The sequence below is a fragment of the Hyperoodon ampullatus genome, assembly GCF_949752795.1.
Source record: "Hyperoodon ampullatus genome assembly, chromosome: 3".
NCBI classification, from domain to species: Eukaryota; Metazoa; Chordata; class Mammalia; order Artiodactyla; family Ziphiidae; genus Hyperoodon; species Hyperoodon ampullatus.
Window position 1 is genome coordinate 14,391,968 of NC_136916.1, and position 13,320 is coordinate 14,405,287.

General features: G+C 47.2%; 1 protein-coding gene across 1 annotated transcript in view; it reads left to right on the forward strand.

Moving 5' to 3' along the window:
- Positions 1–789: 789 nt before the first annotated feature.
- Positions 790–13,320, forward strand: part of NEBL (nebulette) — a gene marked incomplete at its 3' end in the record, with an annotated part of 349,160 nt that continues 336,629 nt past the window's right edge. Inside the window, exons 1-2 of the mRNA XM_079700816.1 lie at positions 790–895; positions 2,147–2,241. Of these exons, the coding sequence (XP_079556942.1) occupies positions 827–895; positions 2,147–2,241 (164 nt within the window). The 5' untranslated portion in view covers positions 790–826. The remainder of the gene's footprint in view (positions 896–2,146; positions 2,242–13,320) is intronic.

Sequence of the window (13,320 nt, forward strand, 5' to 3'; positions counted from 1 at the left end):
GACCAGCCTCCGCCCGGCGACGGGGCGCTGCGCGGGCGTTGGTGCGCCGCTGCCTGCGACCCGGGGCCCGGGAGGAGGAGGGAGGGCGCACCCCCGCCCCGCGCGACCTTTGGGTACCGGGAACGTCAGTCTGCCTGGGAGGGGGGCTGCACCGGCCGGCGCAGGAGACAGGAGGAAGGGCGGCCGTGAGGGCGCGGGTTTAAGCCCTTCCAGCCCCGCGTCCTCTCACCCCCACCGCTCCCTCCCCCAGCCGCCGCCGCCCACCTGGCCGCCCCCGCTGCGGCAGCGGCTCGAGGCTCGCTTCCAGGCCTCCGGGTCGCAGCCCGCGCGGTCTGCGGAGCTTTCCTTGTGTCTGCCCTCCCCCTTCCCCCGCTTCGCCCGCCCTCCCCGGGGCCCAACGTGCTCGTTCCCTGTCACTTCGGTCGGGGCGCGCCGGTGGGTTTGGCCTGCGCCGCGGCGGCGAGGCGGGGGAGCGAGTGAGCGCGAGGGGCGGGAGCGAGTGCCTGTGTGAGTCACCGGTACCTGGAGCGCGAGCGACGCAGAGAGAGCGGCGCGGAGCCCGAGCCAGAGCCGAGCCCGAGAGCGCCGCCGTCCCCCGGCGCCAGGCCCCGCCGCGAACCCACCCGCGCCCCCGCCGCCTCCCCGCGCGCCGCGCGGCCCGCTCGCCCCGGGCCCCGCGCCGACGCCCGACCCCGGCGCCTGGCCCGCGCCGCCCTCCCGCCTGCCCGGAGGCGGTGCGGGGCTCGCCGGGGGATGTCACAGCGGCTCCTCGGAGCCCCCAGCCGTCGTCGCTTCCGCCCAGCCGCCGCCCCCGGGAACCGCGACAATGAACCCCCAGTGCGCCCGCTGCGGGAAAGTCGTGTATCCCACGGAGAAAGTCAACTGCCTGGATAAGGTGAGCGAGGAGGCGCCGGGCTGCACCTGCTCGGAGAAGTTTTGGCATCTGGGATGGAAAGAGAAGAGTGGGTCTGTGCGTGTGTGCGCGCGTCTGTGTGTCTTGGCCCCGGGTGAGGGCACGCGAAGCAAGACGTCCGCAGGAGGGCCAGAGAGCACGCTTGGCGATCGTGATGTTGGAACCGGGAGAGGCTTTTGTCGGGGTGCGGGCGGCGGCAGAGCGGCTGCGGAGGGCGCCTGGAGGAGCGCGGCCCGGGCTGGGCCCCCAGGGGCAGTTCGGCCAACCGCGCGCCTCCCACCTCCGCTGCGACCCCTCACTGCCCCGCACGCCCACCTCAGGGATCCGCCCGGATCGCCACCTCACCCCCGCCCCAGCGCCTCGCGTGAGGGCGGCGAGGTGGCGAGGCAGATAGTAATTAACATGTCGTGGGGCGGCCGCTGCCGCATTGCTAAGAATAAGCCCCGCCGGAGAGCCCGGGCTGAGCGCGGCGAGCCAGACCCACTGGGGGCTAATCCACCCGCTTGGGGAATTCCAGAGGAAGTGGCTCTAGACCGGCCCCTGCAGCCCTGCTTCCCTGCCCTTCCCGGGCGTGGATGGAGTTGAGCAGCCTGGGAGACAGCCCCTGGCGCTAGCCTGAGCGACTGACAGTTGAACCCAGCCGGAGGCGGCCCCTGTGAAATTTGCGTGTGGTCATACAAATGCCTCATAAGAGCACGCCGTCATCCCTATAGCCAGCCCAGACAGAGTCCGCGTTTCCCGCAATTTAGTGGAAGCTGGACAGGGATGGGGGGGCCGGGGGTACTTAACACAGTGCGTCTCCGGCCACCTCGGGTTGCCTGACTTCCGGTGAGCACATGTTTATCGAGATGTTACAGTGTTGTTTAGGCCCTTTGAACTGGATTCGTTTTCCTTTTGAGGCCCCTTCACAGGCTCTATTTCTCCATGAACCAAGCGCAGAATTCCTTTTTGGCTGCTCGAAGAAGTGTACTACGGGTAGAGCCTGTGACATTTCTTCCATCGGAGTCTGTACGTTGTGGTGGAGAGTCATTTAAAGCTCCATTTTAATAACTGCCTTTGTTTACTTAACTGAAAGTCGGCAAACATCCCCTGGTACCTGCAGTCATTTTGTTGTAGTCTTTTCAGATACGGGGACTTGGGATGCACTAAAAAAAAAAAAAAAGGTCTCCTTTCTGTACCCATCCTGGAAAGGACTGGCCTTGTACTATAATTTTAAATATTTATTTTTTTCAGTATTGGCATAAGGGATGCTTCCATTGTGAAGTCTGCAAGATGGCTCTCAACATGAACAACTACAAAGGCTATGAAAAGAAGCCCTACTGTAACGCGTAAGTATTGTCAACATAGTGTGCCAGGTGTGGCGCAGCAGCAGAACATGGACGTGAGTGGATTCGCCTGTTCTGAAGAATTGACTTGCTGTGTCACCCAGATGTGGCAGTGGCCAGTTACCTGTGTATGCCGCATACGTTGGGGCCATGTAGTTTGTTGAAGTTCATTGCATTTATGTCTTTCTAATGTGCAGGGTAATTTGTGTGTGTATTCAACCAGAAGGTTGGTTCTTGAGGTTCACAGTGTTGCAGACGTAGGGGCATTTGTTAGAAGCTTGCAGAACTTACACACTGAGAACACCTGGGCTCTGAAAGGCATGTCAGATAGATGGGCATTTTATTCATATGTCAGTTTCCATTTTATCCTATGATGTTGCCATACTGCATTTTCTGCCCGAACCTCGTTGCTGAGAGAAAGGAGTCTTGCTCCTTTGGCTTTAGCTGAGACCACTCCAGAGATGCTGGAGCTTAAAAAGGGAACCAAAGAATTGAGACCTGGGTATTTCCAGCTGGTTAGTAGTAGGTCTCTTGGTGGGGATTAAAGAAGGTAAGTTTTCTTTAGTAGGCTTTTCCATTGGCATGCTTCCAGCCTATAAGACTAGTGATTAGGTAGCATTTATGCAGTGTTTACCATGTGCTAGGCCCTATTCTAAGCACTTTATGCATTACTGACTCGTTTAATCATTACAGACCCTGTGACTTTGAGGAGTACTATTATTTTCCCCATTTGTCAATGAAGAAATTGAGGCATTGAGAGGATAAGCCTCGGTAAGGGGCTCAGATCACTCCTAGAGCCTGCAAACTGTAAACATTGTTCAGTGCTTCCAAATGGCTACCTTGCCGCCCTCAGCATGTGTTTCTCCACTTTTTGAGCATCCCTCCGCCCAGATTATTTTCACCGGTGCGCTCTTGGCCCTGATTGCTGAGCCGCCTTCTTCCTGGTTCCCTTGTGGGGGCTTCTCCAGCCTGGAGGCGGCAGAGGATCCCTCGCCTTCTGGCTGGAGCATTGCCAGAGATTCATTCTCCCTGGAGTTTTGGAAACAGGTTTATTCAGGTCTCCTGGAGATGGAGGGCCCATGGTTAATTCACGCTTCACTCACGGGAGTGAGTTTTCATAGACAGTAAATTTTTGGTAAATGAATGTAATGCGCTCATACCTCTCTGATGAATAACCTAAAAAAAAAAATCTCTTTGTATTTCCTTCGGTCCTAGCTTAGTGCTTACAAATACACCAGAAACTTTTCAAGAAATCAGAAAATGGTGGCATTGAACAGAATTCATGATTTGGATAAGTGAAGTCCACAGATAGTCCCAAGCCATTGATGTTTTCAGCTCTCCTGTATCGTGCCTCTTACTAGAATAACATGAAGCAATAAATGAGATTCCAGTGTCCTGGTCGCCTGCTTCTCTTAAAGAGAGGTGTAGAGGGCTGGTTAAAGATCAAAGGTAGGTAGCTGTCCCTAGAAGGGAAGGGGCCCTCGACAACCCATAAACAGGATGATTGTTCTTTGGTTAAAGGAAAGTGAACCATTCTTCCCGTAACTCTTCTAGCCTGTGGCCTGATTCCATCAGGCTTCATGGGCCACATCAGGATTCTTTAGAGCTTCACAGCCTGAAGTTTAACTGGGTTTTACCAAGGCCTTTGGGTGGTTCTGGAGGAATTGGGAGGGGAAGAGGAAAGACAAGAAGAGGAAAGGGCTTCCCTGGTGGCGCAGTGGTTGAGAGTCTGCCTGCCGATGCAGGGGACACGGGTTCGTGCCCCGGTCTGGGAGGATCCCACATGCCGCGGAGCGGCTGGGCCTGTGAGCCATGGCCGCTGAGCCTGCGCGTCCGGAGCCTGTGCTCCGCAACGGGAGAGGCCACAACAGCGAGAGGCCCGCATACCGCAAAAAAAAAAAAAAAAAAAAAAAAAAAAAAAAAAAAAAGAAGAGGAAAGACAGGAAAAATAAAAGGAGAAGACAGCAACAAATATATAAATATATGTGTATATGTATGCATAATGTGTTTATGTGTGTGTATATATACACATAAACATATATATACACACACACACAAGACACACATATACACACACATACAGATAAAGCATTGAATGAGGGAGACAAAGAGACGATAAAAGGACAGAAAAAAGAAGTGTAACTGAAGTGGAGTCTTTGCGTCGGGCCACTTGAAAGTTCAATGCTTACTGCTGAGTTTCAGTTCACTCCAGTTAAAAAAGAATATCAGATTCTGCAGCAAGTCATGGACGGCTGGTTGGCCCTCTGACTTCGTAGCGAACTAGTGCCCAGAACTGTTGAGATTTGGACCCCAAAACAAAAAAACCTCTGTTTGTAGATAAGAAACATCCTGCTATGTTGTTTCATAGGTCTGAGTCTTATTTTTTAATACTTTCGTTATATCTAAATGGAATGCTTACAGGTTTTCTCTCTAAAATTTCTTACATAATTCTAGTGCTTTGTTAGTAGGTTTAAGTTGAGTTTTGGGAGTAGCATCTCAGATTTTTTTTGCTGAATGTCGAACCTTGTAGTCCACTTTATGGAGCAGAGAGACAAGGTAAGACAGAAATCCATCTTTAGTGGGTGAATGAGTAGAATCGATGGTTTAAATGTTTAATTTAGCTTTACGTTCATGTCACAGCTTGATATGCTGTCTCCCAGAAAACGAGCCTAGCAAAGTTGCAGGTTCTGTCTGCTGTAAAGGTTCCATGCTGGAAGGCCCCTATTCTCCACCCTTAGTTTTCCAAGGGCACAGGCTGGCGTGTAAATTCACTGGTCAGCATGGATTACCCTTTGGGGATCCTGATGCCTCTGCTCTAAATCAGGTGGTGTATGCCAATCAGCTGTTCCCTGTGATCTTGGCCAGAAGGGCTGCCATAATTTCTCTGGGTCAGTGGTGGAAAACTGATTCTCTGAAGTATACTGCTACTGGAAAATGAAACATTCTGTGTCCATATAAAGTAATATTTTTTCTGCCCGTAGTTTGGCTCAGGAGTGAATACACATACATGCTTAAATGAAAATGACTATTCTTCCCCCACTGCAACTTTTTATTGTGAAAATTTTCATATACAAAATGGTTAAAAGAAGAATGCAATGAACGTCTGTATATCCTCCACTGAGATGTAACTCTTATTAACATTTTGCAGTATTTGCTTCATGTTTTTATCTAGTATATGTACAGATACATTTATTATTTTTGGACCATTTGTTAGTTTTAGGCATCAGGCTGGTTTCACGCAACAAGATATTTCATTCTTAAAAAGGACCTTATGCATGTACTAAGAATAAGGATATTTTTCTTAGAGAATCACAGAGCCAATATCACACTTCAGAAAATTAACAAAAATTTCATAATAACTTCTAAAATCTGGCCCATATTCACATTTCCCTCATTGTCCGAAGGATGTCTTTTATAGCTTTAAAAAAAAAAATCCAGGATCCAATTAAGGTTCATACTTTACATTCAATTGTTATGAAAACGGCAACTTTTGATTATTGGAGATTCAATATCAGTTCTTTAATTTCTGCTGTCATTTCTGTTGTTTTACATAACCTCTTAGAGCTTTCAGGAAGAGTATTTAAGTAGCATTTCTTGTAAAAATAACATGTAATTAACTTAAGAAACTTTAAAATAACTATTAAAATATGCTGAAAATATTTGAAAGCACAAGCAGACATTTAGGATTGTTTTAAGAAAACATAAAGGCTTTTTATTTTAATTGATACCCAGGGGCATTTTTTTAAATGGAATGAAGTAGTAAGTATTTTCTTCGGTCTAAATATGTTGCTTGTTTATATTCTTGTGTGTTTAGAGAAGAAACAAGTTTCCTGTTTGACTTCATGCAAAGGAGAACATGTATAAAATATAATTTACCTAATATTTAAATTTTGATCTTTTGATAGAATGGTCAAAGTATAGTACACGCTAGATGTAAGATTAGGCATGATATACATTTAGTTCCTAATGCAGCAGTGTACCCTACTAAAACATTTAAAAACAAACTGATCTACTTGAGGACATGCCATGTTTTCATAAGCCTTTATGTTTCGTCAGCAGGCAGTGGATTCTTTTGCACGTTCAGGATTTTTTTCCCATCGTGGAACTTGCAAAGAAAAGAGGACTTGGCAATATTTTTATTGCTAAGAGGTGCTAGGAAAATAACACTAGCTGATTAGACAAAAAACGGCTCATATTTGTATGTGAGCTGGTATGCCAAGTTAAACTGTAAATGTATTGCTACCCAGCAAGCCCCACAAAGTATATAAACCCTAAAGGCCATTTGTCAAATAAATAATTTAACTTATTGTAGGTGTCAGAATTGCATTTATTATGTGTTTGTAGAAAATACATCAGTTCTTAAAGTATACCGAGCAGTATCATCACTTAGAAATAGCGGTGCCAGTGACTGGCCAGTTAATGTACTGTCGCCAAGCATCAAGTTGTTTTAAGTCAGGGGAAGGCTCAGTTTATGATGCAGTTGCTTCGCAGAGCATTGCCAATAATTTCCCCAAATCGTCACTTTTGCAGAGATTTTTTGGGGGGGCTGAACATTTGTCCTGACCTGCTCACGTTAAATATCCCTTGTATCTGTGTCAAATGTATCTTCAGCTAGGGGCCTGAAAGAACACAAGTGTCTGTGCTATAAATACGTTTAGTTATCCTTCCAAAGACGCTTCCTTCTCAACAGATAGTTTCGCTTAACGTAATTTTGGACCAATTGAAAAATAAACCAGCAGGAGCCATGCTCCGTGTTTACTTTCGCTCTGCCCTTGTTAGCGTTCCGTTTTGTGAATATGTATGGGCTGTCTACAGCCTGGAAGATGCCGGGCAAGGTGCTCCTGGTATGAGCCACTCAGAACAGGCAGCTCTGTTCATCCTGCCTGCCTTGAGGGGGATTGCCTAGGCCAGCCCCCCAGTAGCTCTCACTCACCATTTCTCTGTTGGTGACTCGCCACAAGTGCCTTTACTAAGGGGTGCTCAGAGGACGTGGAAGGAAATTAAATTTAAACCTGAGATATTTTCCACCTCATATTTCCCTTATCTCTGCTGAGGCCTCCCAAACCTGGTTCCATAACACTCCAAGGACTTGAGTTATCTCAAGGGGACTTAAGAAATTCTTGCTATTACGTTAGCTTTAATTACTTAAGAACTTTTCATAAAAGGCACAGTAGGGTGATTGGAGATTTGAAGCAAGACAGAACTGGATTCAAATCCTGACTCCGTCGTGGTCCACTGAACGAGTCTTTTGATCACTGAGCTTCAGCTTTCTCATCTGTAAAATGGGAATAGTAATGCTTAACCCGCAGGGCCGTGTGAGGATGAGTGAGACAGGGCATGTCAAGGTTCCAGCCCAATTTCTGGCACATAACAGACCTTCAGGAAACTGTAGTGTTCTTATTTCTTTGGCAGTACTTTTTTGAGGAGTGAAGGAAGAAAAGGAGGATAGAAGGCAGAAGAAGAAGTTCCTCAGTATCCATGAAGGATTGGTTTCAGGACCGTCCCTCGGATACCAAAATCCAAGGCTGCTCAAGTCCACGGTCAGCCCTCTCCGCATCTGTGGTTCCACATCCTCGGATTCAAGCAACCAGGCATCGGGTTGTACTGTAGTATTTATTGAAAAAAATCCGTGTATCACAGTTCAAACCCATGTTGTTCAAGGGTCAACTGTATATCAAAGAAATGACAGTCATGCCTATTAAAAGGTTTATACCAGTATTTTTCACACTATGGGTTGCCACCCATTCGAGGGTTGTATCTAGAACTGAAAGAAAAAGAGAGAGACAGAAAGAAGAGAGACAATACCAGAATGGGTTTGAGTAGTGGGAAGAGTATTGTTTTGGCAAATGTTCTTTTCCTAGTTATATGTGTAACGTGTGTACTGCATCATGATGTAAAACATATTTTTGCTGGAAGATATGGTCAAAAAAAGTTTGAGAAACACTAGCTTAGTTCCATATTCTTAACGCCCCACACATCGCAGAGCATTGGAAGCCGCTGGCATGTACAATGCTATGCCGAAAGTCCATGGATTCAGGCAGCCACTGCTTCCACTCTCTCTGTCTGTGCCAGCCACACCCTACCCCACGCCAGCCGTCCCTCAGGACTCAGCTCAGCCCTCAGAGCCCTCACCATCCTACGAAGGAACCACGAGCCTACCTGTCTGCACCCTCTTCCAGTGTAGGGTGGCTCTGAGGGCATCTGTCTTGCTCACCCCATCTCCGCAGAGCCTGGCAGTCAGCACTCAATAGAGATTAGCTGCATCAGGGAATGTGATGGTTATGCTGCAGTGTGGTCCCTGCCTCCCCCACCAGTTCAGGGTGTGGTCCAGCTGAGTTCCTCCTGAGGCTGGGCATCTAGCAGAGTTGGCTTGAGAATAGGTCTTGCAGAGCCTGAATGGTGGTCTGGGGGCCAAGCTTCACCAGATCTGAATACCAAGGGGTAAAGTCTTCCCACCAAAGGAGTAGGCTCACCTTTGCCAATCCAGAGTGAACGTGGTGGGCTTCCCAGGTGGTGCAGTGGTTAAGAATCCGCTTGCCAATGCAGGAGACACGGGTTCGAGCCCTGGTCCGGGAAGATCCCACATGCTGCGGAGCAACTAAGCCCATGCGCCACAACTGCTGAGCCTGCGCTCTAGAGCCCGCAAACCACAACTAATGAGCCCGTGTGCCAAAGCTACTGAAGCTCGCACGCCTAGAACCCGTGCTCCACAACAAGAGAAGCCACCACAATGAGAAGCCTGCGCACCGCAACAAAGGGTAGCCCCCGCTCGCCTCAACTAGAGGAAGCCTGTGTGCAGCAACAAAGACCCAACACAGCCAATAAATAAATAAATAAATACAAACAAAGTGAAGGTGGTGGAATTTCCTTTCACTGCTTACAGGCTTGGTTTCAAAATATGATACCTTTCTAAAAGATTCTTTATGGATGCTCATTTAGTTTCTTTTGAGTTTAATTATAATCTGTAAAATGGGATAATTTCTACCTAAGAGGAACTTTAGAGAAATGAAAAGGGGGAAATATTTGTAAGCCTCAGCACATCAAATGACACCTATTAGTACCCAAATGTTAGTCCCCTCCCTTATTTATAATAAATTGAAAGCTGTTGTCTCATATCTCCTCCTTAAAGAGAGGAGAAAATGTTACAGGCAACCGTTTCTATGGGAGGATATTGTGATATGTAGGGGTTCTAGTTTGCATCAGTTATAATCTGCCTCATCTGACTTCTTGGTTACGTACTGCCTAGAAAAAATTAGACCTTTTGCACACAGATCTGATGTGGGAGGATGACAGTTGTTTTTTGTTTTGTTAAAACTGGATGATTGAAAGTGAGGGAAGGAGACACTTTATTTGAACCAAATAAAAAGGTTCCAGTGTATATGCAAAATGATCTGATTCTCAGCTACCTAATGGAACCATCGATGACGTAGAATGAATTTTAGTATCCTTTGAAATTGTAGAAGACCGTATTTACAAATCATGTCCTGAGTTCTGCCACATTTGAAAATGTTTCGTCTCTTGATGGTGATCTATCTGTTACAGAGTGATGTCAGATTAGAAAACATTTGGAGATGAAGCACAGCAGTATCTCCTAAATTATGGTGAGATGCAAGGTTAATGCAAGATACAGATGTGTGTGCTTAAAAGGGTATTGATTATGTGTCAGGGGCGTGTATAAGAGTGCATTTTGGTATGTCTTTAAACATTTTCAGATGAGTGCTTTAAAGGATGAGTGTTTCCTGGGAATGTCAGGAGTGAGAGAGAAGCAGACATACCCACACATGACACCCTTGTCCTCCAGAGCTTCAGGTCCCCCTTAAAGCTCCGTCTCCCTAGGAACGGGAAGTCGAATTTCTTTTCTCTTCTTTTCTGTTTCGTTCTCCTCTAGTCAGCATTGTTAGGAAGAGCTAGGCTTTTTGCAGTGTGGGAAGTGGGAGCTAGAATAATATTTATGAGCTAAGTGCCCAGAACATTCTGAGGACTTGGTAGAAGGATGATTATTGATTCTAAAGTTCTGCTAATGAATCCAACCGTTCCACAGCCTCTCTCATCGAACCTAGACATAGGGCACAGACATAACCAGAAAACAGGAAATTGTGGGAAGGACCAGGTTTGAATGGCAAGGATTGTTTATTCCAGCACTGGAAACCCAGCATTAATTTTATCTGTGGTCAGCTGTGTGTTTTTCTTAGTGGAGTCCTTGAGGGAGTCACGTTGTGTTCAGCTTCTGTTTACTTTTCCACACTCTGTCGACTCATTCCCGTCAAATCCTAGGAGGAGCTAGAAGAAAACTTAGTTAGATGTGTGTACTTTTGAATAGCCTCAGACCTATTTGTAGACCGGTGGCCTGGTGTACTTCTGCTTCAGCTCGGCAGTCTAAAAAGTCATTTAGACAAAAATCCTTGATGGGCCCCTCTGATGCTCATTATCCATCCAGAGCAGGCGCCGGTCAACCACACAGAGAGCGTGGAGGCGTGGAATGGCTGTATGCAGCCTAGGGCCAGAGATGTGGGATGTGGAGTTAAATGGCTGCCCGCCAACATTGAATTCCGTCTTGAAATCTGACTTCATTATCTGTTGTTGTATCAAGAGTGTGAACTCCACCAAATTCAGGCAGCACACGGGAGCCTCAAGAATAGCGTGGTACATATATACGATGGAACATTACCCAGCCATAAAAAGAAACGAAACTGAGTTATTTGTAGTGAGGTGGGTGGACCTAGAGACTGTCATATAGAGTGAAGTGGACCTAGAGACTGTCATATAGAGTGAAGTCAGTCAGAAAGAGAAAAATAAATACCGTATGCTAACACATATATATGGAACCTAAAAAAAAAAAAGGTTCTGAAGAACCTAGGGGCAGGACAGGACTAAAGACACAGACAGAGAGAATGGACTTGAGGACATGGGGAGGGGGAAGGGTAAGCTGGGACGAAGTGAGAGAGTGGCATGGACATATATACACTACCAAACGTAAAATAGATAGCTAGTGGGAAGCAGCTGTATAACACAGGGAGATCAGCTCGGTGCTTTGTGACCACCTAGAAGGGTGGGATAGAGAGGGTGGGAGGGAGACGCAAGAGGGAGGAGATATGGGGATATATGTTTATGTATAGCTGATTCACTTTGTTATAAAGCAGAAACTAACACACCATGGTAAAGCAATTATACTCTAATAAAGGTGTTAAAAAAAAAAGGAACGGTGCAGTAAACGCACACATCAGTACAGAAAGACATAGAAACAGATGTATGTTTATTCATTTATTTTCTTTATTTTTTTGGCTGCATCGGGTCTTAGTTGCAGCATGTGGGATCTTTCATTGCATTGTGGGCTCGTCATTGCAGCGTGCAGAATTCTCTCTAGTTGTGGCATGTGGGTTTTCTCTCTCTAGTTGTGGCATGCGGGCTCCAGGGTGCATGGCCTCTGTAGTTTGCGGCATGAGGGCTCTAGTTGAGGTGGGCGAGCTCGGTCGTTGTGGCACTCGGGCTTAGTTGCCCAGCGACATGTGGGATCTTAGTTCCCCGACCAGGGATCGAACCCATGTCTCCTGCATTGGAAGGCGGATTCTTTATCACTGGACCACCAGTGAGGTCCCCAGGTGTATTTCTGATGGTCTGTTTGGATGCCTGCCCCATCTCCTCCTGGCTGCTCTTCCGACCATCCACCCAGAGCCCCGTGTCTCTCTGTCATCTTCTAGACATCCTTGTCCTCCTTCCCCATCCCCACGTGTTCATTCCCTCTGTCCTCACCCTGCTTCCGGCTCTCATCCTGTTTGGCCAGTGATCAGACCATCATTCCCTACCTGGTCTCCCTGTTCTAGTCTTTCTCTTTGTGAATGCTTTTCCTGCCACTGCAGTTTATCTTTTGAAACCACAGTTCTGGTCATATTATTCCTTTACACACACCTCTGATGGCTCCCCACTGCCTACAGAAGAAAAAAAATTGGGTTTCTGATAGATACTCAGGGCTTTTCGTACTTTATCCACTTCCTTTCACCCTCCTCTCCAGCCACACTGGACTGCCAGCTCTGATGCCTTCATCAGGTTTCCTAACCAAAGTCTCAGTAGCCTCACCTGTAAAATGGGTATCATGATAGACTCTACCTCATAGGGTTAAGGTTCATTGGAATATCAAAATAATAAGTTTAGCCACAGTAAGGAGGTAATAAAAGTTGGATAGGATATTCATTGTTATTAAACTTGACACAGTGATTTAACTCTTTCCTTACACTGTTCTTAAGCCATCCTGTCCTCCCTTGTTTTAAAATTGCTTTCACCTTTAAGGCACACAGCCATGACAACCTTTGTGAAGCCATTCTGAATCTCTCAGTCAATTACTGGACTCTTTCTCTGTGTGCCCATTGTAGTTTTTATATTTCAGTTATATCACTTAATCAAAAAGCCTGCCTTGTACTAGAACTGTGTTTGTCTTCCCATTCAAGGTGGTTTCCTGCTGAGATTGGACCATGGAAGTTCTTAGCCTGAGGTTGGAGCTGGGTTGAGGGTGGGGAAGTCAAATCAGCTGAGCTTTGCTTCTAAAGGGATTATTTCTGGCTTGTGTTTCAGGAATTGAGAATGGGGGTTGCAGTGCAATTCTGACACTAACCACTCCATGAGTAAAGGTGCAGTCCCCAACAAGACAGCCTTTGCTTCAGATGCCACTGCAAGTTCAGGTGTCCCCAGGACAACCACACTTCTGACCAACTAGCTACAAATTTGGGGAGGGGGTCCCACAACCCCTTCAGATTTGACAGTTTCCTAGAATGACTCACAGAACTCGGGAAAGTCTTATACTTAAGATTATTGTTTTATCATACAGGACATAAGGCAGGACCAGTCAAGTGAGGAGACACGTAGGACCAGGTCTGGGAGGGTCCTGGACATGGAGCTTCCCTGCCCTCACCCTGTGGAATCAGGAGGGGTCTGTCTCCCTCCCTCCCAACACGTCCATGCAGTCACAGCCAGGAATCTCCGCCAAATCTGGAGCTTTGGTGACCAGAGTTTTTAGTGGGGTTTCCTTGCGCAGGCGTGATGACTCTGAGATTATTCAGACTCCATTCCCTCTCCCCTCCCTAGAGGAGG